Below are 9,171 nucleotides of genomic sequence, written 5' to 3' on the forward strand. Positions count from 1 at the left end.
TCTGTCCACATGATTAATACTTGACCTTATCTGTCCAAAGGACCGACAAACCACTTGAAATTTGGGAATTCCAAGGCTTCTGTTTTATTTTTCTTTGAACCTTCTCTGTTCATACTTAAACTTATATGTCCACATGATTAATACTAAATTCGTTTATAAGTGGTTTATAAATTCCATACCGAACATAAACAACGAACTAAATTCGTTTATTTTGGAAATGCATAAAACGAATATGTCTTTAACACAAACAAGATCATGTTGATTTCCTCGTCTGTTATATTCCTTCTCAGAATCATCGCAACCCCGCCTCTGCATCATCATTTTTATTTCTGAAATTCCCAACAACGACACCTCTGCGCCCCACTCTGTTACGTTGATCATTGTTTTACTCCCCAAGATCGAACCCTATCTTTGTCTCTCGCCATGGGAGTATATGCTCCTCGCTATCTTCTTTCCCCTCGTCAACCCCTCTTCTTCCTTATCCTGGCTGCCTGCTGGGCCTCTCTAATTCGCTGCTCGTCATGCTTCGACGCGCAATATGAGTATTGCTTAAATGCTAGGAATTGTGGGATCATGAATATAACGTATCCTTTTGGCGCAGGAAAGCGTGGATGCGGTCACCCTGCCTTTCAAATCAACTGTATGCAGAACGCAACTCCAGTTATCGAAATTCATGGCCGGAGTTACACAATACTGAGGAGAGAACTGCAATTATCTGCTCTCGTGTTCCTTATTGTCAGGGGAGAGAACTGCAATTTTTTCAATCGTCCCTTTAATAATCTTCAGATACACTTATCAGAACATGGAAACGCCTCCTGCTACATTTCGGGTAAAGAGAACCGGACCCTAGATGTGTACAAGTGCATTCGATTCCAAGAACCGGACCCTTTTCAAGATGCATTCGATTCCACAGGAGACCGGCTCGGGAAATGTAATGCTACAGTCTATTACGATTTCTACAACTCAGGGCATTCGATTCGGGGATGTTCTATGGAACAAGTAGAAGTTGAGGTCGGAAGAGCAGAATGCGTTTCCAATGATACACAGAGAGACAAAGTCTGCAGATCATGTGAAGCAAGTGGGGGGATATGTGGTTACAACATTTCGGACTCAACATCGCCTTTCCTCTGCTACTGCAAGGACGGACCCCGTACACACAAATGTCCCGGCCACGGTAAGCTCTTTTTTATGACGTAATGAATTTATTCTGTGAGCTCAAGCAATCAGGCTATTGTAGGTAAAAGTATCAGTCGTTGCGCACTTGGCTCAAAACATCGAATATTATTTTATGTATATGTGGATCCTTCCCATTCCGTGATAGTTGTTATGGCTACCTTACAGGTCCTCCAAACAAGTCAGCCATTATAATAATAATAGGTAAATTACAATTTCTCTTCCAGGTTTCTCCTCTTTACCCCACGCAGAATTGGTTTCTATTATCCTCCTCTTCTGGGTGTGACCAATATCATATTATTCATACATCAATCTCTTCATTTCACCACAGGTTGCTCGGTAGGAGGAGCAGCGTTCACAGCAGTAGCACTAGTACTGTTCTTCACGTTTTATGTGAAGAAAAGGCATCCTCCTCCTGGTAGCTCCGCTTCAAAAGTGGAGAAATTCCTCAAGGAATATGCTTATGAAATGCCAACGAGATATTCATTCTCTCACCTCAAGAAGATGACAAACAACTTTGCAGAAAAGTTGGGAGAAGGAGGTTATGGTGTGGTCTATAAAGGAAAGCTCAGTTCCAACGAAGCTCCAGTGGCCGTTAAGATTCTTGACAGGCATAGACACAGTGAGGTCCAATTCATGAATGAAGTGGGCACCATTGGACGGGTCCATCATGTTAATTTGGTTAAGCTGTTGGGGTATTGTTTCGAAAGCCCTATAAGCGCACTGGTATATGAGTACATGCTCAATGGATCTCTCGATAAGTTTCTGTTTGCCAGAGAAGAGCGCGGGCAGCTATTAAGGTGGGGACAATTGCATTCCATTGCTTTGGGTTCGGCTCGTGGAATTGCATATTTACATCAAGATTGCGAGAAGCGCATCATACACTTCGACATCAAGCCTCACAACATCTTGTTGAACGCAGACTTCGACCCAAAAGTGTCTGATTTTGGTCTGGCAGTGCTTTGTGGAAAGGAAGAGGACCATATATCAATGACGGCAGGGAGAGGGACTCCAGGATATGTTGCGCCAGAGGTGTGTGACAGTGATATGGGGCCTGTTACTGATAAATCCGATGTTTATAGTTTCGGTATGCTCTTGCTAGAGATTGCTGGGGGTAGAAAGAATATGGACTTTAGGGTGAGTCGTTCGAGTCAGCAGTACTTTCCTGAGTGGGCTTTCAAGATGCTTCAGAATGAGGAGTTGCAGATGAGATCGCGAGGTGAAATAGAAGGAGAACTTGAAGCAGAAGAGGAGGAGAGGGGCAGGAAGCTGATGACTAAAGTTGGGTTGTGGTGCATTCAACACCAATCCAGGGATCGTCCATGTATGAGTAGGGTTGTTCAAATGTTAGAGGGAAATGGAGACGACGTGGACAACCCTCCCACTCCCTTCGATTCCCCCTCGGCTCCTCCTGAAATACCATTAGTGTCTTCTACTCAAAACATTTCTTCAGTCAGTCGCTCCTGATATCGATGCCTATGTGGGACTAGGTTTGAATTTATGCACTTTGAGTTAATTTGTAAAGTGGGGCTTGCTTTGAATTTATGCATAGGTGCGGATTGATCTTTTCGTCATGAAAAGGTGCAACAAATGTAGGACAACTACCACTTAATTTCATATTCATTTTTAAATAAAGTTCTTATGGTACGAACTTTTGTAGGATTCCGCTGTAGAATGCTTGCAAAAATGGTTATGTTATTATTAATGGTTCATATTCATGTTTTGTTCCAATAAAACAAGTCATCTTTTGATGGCACCCCTGCCCTTAACTTTAATTTATGTGACAAATGTTATTCGGAGATTTTTTGATCTGTTTGTGAGTTTGGGTAAGCGAAGCAAAACGAATTATCGATTTACTTTGGGTGTCTTTCCGAACCAAATTTCATCATTGATTTTGATATATTTAAATTTAAAGTTTCTGTTGAAAGAAATTTTGGCTTAATCTTGATGTATATGAAACATGCAACACATCAATCGAGATAAACATTAGGCTTCTAAATCTATTTTTGCCTTCTTCCTTTTTATGTTTATTTCACATTAGACTCGATATTTTGTGCACATTTGGTTGGGTTGTAAGATTGTTCGTATTATACTTAAAAAATATAAAGTTCTATAAATTGTATTTTTTTTAATTTAATTTACATTATTTATATTAATAATTTATATTTAAATTATTTTATATTATTTAGGACAGATGTTTATATATCAAATTATATATGTAATTACGTTTTGTTGGACAATGCATAAATTATATACGTAATTATGTAATGAATTATAACCGTAATTATTTTTTGGGAAACCAACCAGTATGTTCGGTAGAGGATAGAATGCAACAAATATTAATACTTTTTATTTAAATTATTTTACAATATTTTTATTTTATTAATATAAATTTGTTATAATAATTGGTTTTGAAATAAAGTAAAAATATATAGATATAAAATGGTATAGTTATATAGGTATTAAAAGTAAGTTAAATTTAGGGCTATTTCCGATTACATTAGCACTTAAATATTTTGGACGGCACAAACAATGTCAAAGATATTGTCATCTTGATAAATAGTGTTGATTTTTTAAAAAAATTGGAGAGAAATACGCTAAAACAATATTTGGAAGCAAAAATTGGAGCGAAAAACTAATCACAGGGATTTGTTGTAGTGATGAGTCACTTGCTATCCCTTCAATTTCATAGGTGATCATCTCTTGGTGGTAACCTGGATGCGTGTTACAAATTGAATTGCAACTAGGTTGGAATTTTTGGTTGTTGTGTATGTTTATATACACACACACTAAGAGGTCTTGTTATAGAATTGCATGTTTAAGCTATTTTAACATGTAAATTTTTTAACACTATTAGATGAATCGACAAATATCGTTGCTTGATAACATCATTTTAGTGCATCTGCCCTGATTTCTAGTATAATTTAGTTTGATATATTAAAAAAAAATAGGTGTTTTGGACTTTTTGATTGGAATTGAACATTTTTATTTTCCGTTACTTTTGATATTAGATGTTAAAAATGATTTTTTGACAATTGAGTACCTAAAAAAGTCATTGGGGCACTCATGTTTTGGAGAGTTTACAACTCAAACTTGTGATTCCAATAAATTATTGCTAAATTTTGAGTAAATTAGACAAGAAAAATATGTCTTATAACCTTTCAAAATAGCAGATAGACTACGACAAAGAAAAAGATGTTGTCTAAATATTATACATTTGGGACATTTTGTTTCGAATTTGATGATTTTTTTTTGTTTAAATCTCAACCTTTGTTTAAAATGAGTTTTTGACTGCATATATGGATTCTATGCCCTAAACATTTCCTTACAACGCAAACTTCTAATTCTAGTAAATCCTTGTTGGATTCTAAGCAAAATAGACGATAAAATATGTTGAAAAACCTTTCGAAACATATAATAGATTGACTGTGATAACGAAAAAGGCATTATCTAAACATTATATACTTTGGAGTTTTTGGCCATAATTGACTGGTTTTTTTTTTTTTTTAATTTAAATTGTAACCTTAGTTTTTTAAAATGATATTTTGACTATATATTTGGTTTCGAAACTCGAAAAAATCCCTAGGGCACTTAGACTATGGAGAGTTTACAACTGAAACTTGTGATTCCAATAAATCCCTACAAGATTTAGAGCATAATTGACTAAAAATTATGCTAGAAAACTTTTCAAAACATATAATAGATAGACTATGGAAAAGAAAAAGACATTTAAACATTATACGTTTTGGAGTTTTTGTTAAATATGTTTAAATGTTCATCTTCGTTGTTTAAAATGAGTTTTTGACTACATTTATTGAATCAACACCCTGAATAATCCATGGGGCACTGAGATTGTGGAGAGTTTACAAGTCAAACTTGTGATTCTAATAAATACTTGCTAGATTATCAGTAAATTAGACTAGAAGAAATGCTAAAAAATGAGTAAATACGATTTCTACAACTTAGGGTATTTGATTCGGGGATGTTCTATGAAATAAATAGTTGTTGAGATCAAAATAGAAAACTACACACAAAGAACTTATCGCAGAAGCCTAAAAATAATAAACAAGTAGTTGTTGAGATCGGAATAGCGCGCTACATTTCCAGAGATACAAAGAGAGATAAAGATTGCAAATCATGTGCAGCAAGTGGAGGGATATGTGGTTACAACATTTCGGACTCAACATCACCTTTCCTTTATGATGTAATGAATTTATTCTGTGAGCTCAAGCAATCAGGCTATTGTAGGTAAAAGTATTAGTCGTTGCGCACTTGACTCAAAACATCGAATATTTTTTTATGTATATGTGGATCCTTCCCATTCCTTGATAGTTGTTATGGCTACGTTACAGGTCCTTCAAACAAGTCAGCTATTTTAATAATAATAGGTAAATTACAATTTCTTTCTTCCAGGTTTCTCCTCTTTATCCCACCCTAAATTGGTTTCTATTATCATCCTCTTCTGGGTGTGACCAATATCATAATATTCATACATCAATCTCTTGATTCCACCACAGGCTGCTCAGTAGGAGGAGCAACGTTCACAGCATTAGCACTAGTACTGTTCTTCACATTTTATGTGAAGAAAAGGCATCCTCCTCCTGGTAGATCCGCTTGAAAAGTGGAGAAATTCCTCAAGGAATATGCTTATTAAATGCCAACGAGATATTCATTCTCTCACCTAAAGAATATCACAAACAACTTTGTAGAAAAGTTGGGAGAAGGAGGTTATGGTGTGGTCTATAAAGGAAAGCTCAGTTCCAACGAAGCTCCAGTGGCACTTAAGATTCTTGACAAGCATAGACACAGTGAGGTTCAATTCATGAATGAAGTGGCCACCACTGGACGGGTCCATCATATCAGTTTGGTTAAGTTGTTGGGGTATTGTTTTGAAAGCCCTACAAGCACACTGGTATATGAGTACACGGTCAATGGATCTCTCGATAAGTTTCTGTTTGCCAGAGAAGAGCGCGGGCAGGTATTAAGGTGGGGACAATTGCATTCCATTGCTTTGGGTTCGGCTCATGGAATTGCATATTTACATCAAGATTGCGAGAAGCGCATCATACACTTCGACATCAAGCCTCACAATATCTTGCTGAACGCCGACTTCACGCCAAAAGTTTCTGATTTTGGTCTGGCAATGCTTTGTGGAAAGGAAGACGACCATATATCAATGACGGCGGGGAGAGGAATGCCGGGATATGTTGCGCCAGAGATGTGTTACAGTAATATGGGGCATGTTACTGATAAATCCGATGTTTATAGTTTTGGTATGCTCTTGCTAGAGATTGCTGGGGGTAGAAAGAATATGGACTTTAGGGTGAGTCATCCGAGTCGGCTGTACTTTCTTGAGTGCGCTTTCAAGATGCTTCACAATGGGTTGTTAAAATAAGATAATTACTCGAGCATGAGGATTTAGATAAAAATAGAGAGTCATTTAACTGGGTGATTGCATGATTGAGTGTTTGAATGTTGAGTCAAGTGAGTTAAGTGATAGATTACTTTGAGTGTGAGATTGCTTGTAGTTGCATGTCAAGATATTTTAGGTAGTTAGCTAGTTGGAAAATGTTTAAATACCCTTCACCAGGTTCATTGTAATCATTATGTTTTGTGTGATCAATAGAAGAGCAGCAACTCATGTTTTATGTGTGAATTGTTTTTTGTCTCCTATGCCTTTCCAACAAATTGGTATCAGAGCAAAGTTTAAGATCGAGAGATTCTACAGCCGCATCATGCATGTGCGAGTAAGAAAATAGTCAGAAGTTTCTCACCCGCTGTAGTCGAACTCATTTGGTTTGTAAACAACATAGATAGAGTTTAATGAAGAAGCAGCCACAGCTGCCGTGAACACCGTTGCCTGGAAAATTGATTGGTCAACGAGCGAGCAAGCCTGCAGTTTCGCAGAAAAATTAGCGTGTGCCGCAACTCAATACAGAGTCAACGTGTTTGAAAGTCGAAAGTGTTTGAAACTCGAAAGGCTTTAAAAGTCACGTGATCTTTTAAACCTAAGTGGGTACGATTTTGTTACGTGGTTTTATCATACGATTTCTTTTGAAGTGATTATAAAGAGGTTTTTGTTTTGTTTTTTTTTTTTTTTCAATTTTTTAATTTTTTAATTTATATATATATAGATAAATAAAGATTTTTTATATTAAAAAATAATAAAGGAATTTATATATATATAGATAAATAAAGATTTTTTATATTAAAAAATAATAAAGGGTTTTATTTTATAAAGGAAAATTTTGAAGATAAGCGATTTTTTTTAAAATAAGCTTTGCAAAGCTTATTAAAGGAGAATTTTATTTTATTTTATTTTTTTATTTTTTTTCGGTTTTTTAAATAGAGAAATTTTTGGAGAAAAATGGCTTTTTCAAATTTGCAGCCCCAGTTCCCATCGTTTACAGGGAAAGATTATGATGTGTGGGCCATTAAGATGATGACCACATTGCAGGTACATGATGTTTGGGATTATGTGAAGTTTGGGTTTTCAGAACCTATGAATGAAGAAGAAGAACAAGCTCTCACTAATGTAGAGAGAGAAAAATGGAAGAAAGAGAAGAAGAATAATGCACATGCGTTGCAACTTATTCAACAAGGAGTGGACCTAGCAGTGTTCCAAAAGATTGTGATCACGTCTTCAACAAAAGTAGCACAGGATACTTTGGTGACAAACTATAAAGGTATGGCCAAACTCAATATTGTTAAGTTGCAGAATACTATTGGAGATTTTGAAAGTCTGCAGATGAAGAAGACAGAGGACATCGATTATTTCATGAATTGGGTCATCACTGTTGTAAATTAGTTAAAGATTTATGGTGAAGATATAAAAGATCAAAGAGTGGTTGAGAAGGTCCTCCGATCTTTTTCTACCAAATTTGATGTTGTGTTAGTAGCTATAGAAGAAGCTAAGGATTTGGCATCATTGACAGTTGATGAGCCTATTGGATCACTTCTATCGCATGAGGCAAGGATAGACAGAAATAAGGATTCCACATTAGAGACCGCTTTCAAAAGTCAGGTTTCTATTTCAAGAGACAGAGGTCGAGGCAGAAGTAGAACGAGAGGAAGAGGACGAAGCGGAAGATATGGTGGTCAGAGAGATGACCGAGAAGATCATGAACATGCAAATGGAAGCAACTACAAAAGCTTCAACAATAATCAAAGAGTTGACAAATCAAAGGTGAGATGTTATTACTGCAATAAATTTGGTCATTATGCTTGTGATTGCAGGAAGAAAATAGCTGATCAAGGGAACCAAAGAGCTAATGTCACTACAGAGAGTACTAACTCCATGTTCCTAGCTTGCCATACCATGCATGAACCTTCTGCTAGTGTGTGGCTCTTAGACAGTGGTTGTAGTAACCACATGACAGGCAACAAGGATTTGGTTGCAAATTTCGATCAATCTGTGAAAACATAGGTAAATTTGGGGACTGACAAGACCATGGAAGTAGATGGAAAAAGAGTGGTAAACATTCTAACCAAGTAGGGGGAGCCGAAGACAATCTCAAAGGTATATTATGTTCCTAGTCTCAAACATAATTTGTTAAGTGTTGGTCAATTGACACAAAAAAGATACAAAGTTATCTTTCAAGGTCAAGAAGTTGTTATATATGACAAGCCCCCAAGAAAGCAACTGATAACAAAGGTGCAGATGACAAGGAACAGATTCTTTCCTCTCATTTTGAATTACAGTGATCAGGTGAGTTATTTTACAGTTGCATGTTCTGATGATTATTGGTTATGGCACTTTCGATTTGGACACTTGCACTTTTCTGGTTTAAGATTGTTGCAGCAGAAATAGATGGTCAGAGGATTACCTCCCATCAAAGAGCCTGCTAGTACTTGTAAGTGTTACATATTGGGTAAACAACACCGTGAAAGTTTTCCAAAGGGAGTTGCATACAGAGCAAAGAAACCTCTTGATCTAGTGCATACAGACTTGTGTGGACCTATGAGGACACAGTCGATTGGTGGAAGTTGCTACTTCCT

The 9,171-nt window shown here is 36.5% G+C and overlaps 1 protein-coding gene and 1 pseudogene across 1 annotated transcript; both read left to right on the forward strand.

Annotated features, from left to right (window-relative positions):
• Nucleotides 1-423: 423 nt before the first annotated feature.
• On the forward strand, nt 424-2,652 carry LOC149240896 (rust resistance kinase Lr10-like). Its single transcript, XM_089370350.1, has 3 exons — nt 424-1,174; nt 1,342-1,377; nt 1,505-2,652. Exons 1-3 carry the CDS (start codon nt 424-426, stop codon nt 2,638-2,640), a joined length of 1,923 nt encoding a protein of 640 aa, XP_089226476.1. The 3' UTR covers nt 2,641-2,652.
• Nucleotides 2,653-5,827: 3,175 nt separating this feature from the next.
• On the forward strand, nt 5,828-7,160 carry LOC149240897 (rust resistance kinase Lr10 pseudogene; annotated as a pseudogene).
• The last annotated feature ends 2,011 nt before the right edge of the window (nt 7,161-9,171 follow it).

The sequence above is a fragment of the Pinus tabuliformis genome, chromosome 8, assembly GCF_031772625.1.
Source record: "Pinus tabuliformis cultivar Carrire ecotype Pingquan chromosome 8, CPIR1, whole genome shotgun sequence".
In the NCBI taxonomy this organism is placed as follows: domain Eukaryota; kingdom Viridiplantae; phylum Streptophyta; class Pinopsida; order Pinales; family Pinaceae; genus Pinus; species Pinus tabuliformis.

Excerpts from the sequence above, each read along its gene's own strand:
- LOC149240896 (XM_089370350.1), top strand. The coding sequence starts at position 424 with ATGGGAGTATATGCTCCTCGCTATCTTCTTTCCCCTCGTCAACCCCTC. Across the intron at positions 1,175-1,341 it reads ACACAAATGTCCCGGCCACG|GTCCTCCAAACAAGTCAGCC; the intron begins GTAAGCTCTTTT and ends GCTACCTTACAG. Across the intron at positions 1,378-1,504 it reads AGCCATTATAATAATAATAG|GTTGCTCGGTAGGAGGAGCA; the intron begins GTAAATTACAAT and ends ATTTCACCACAG.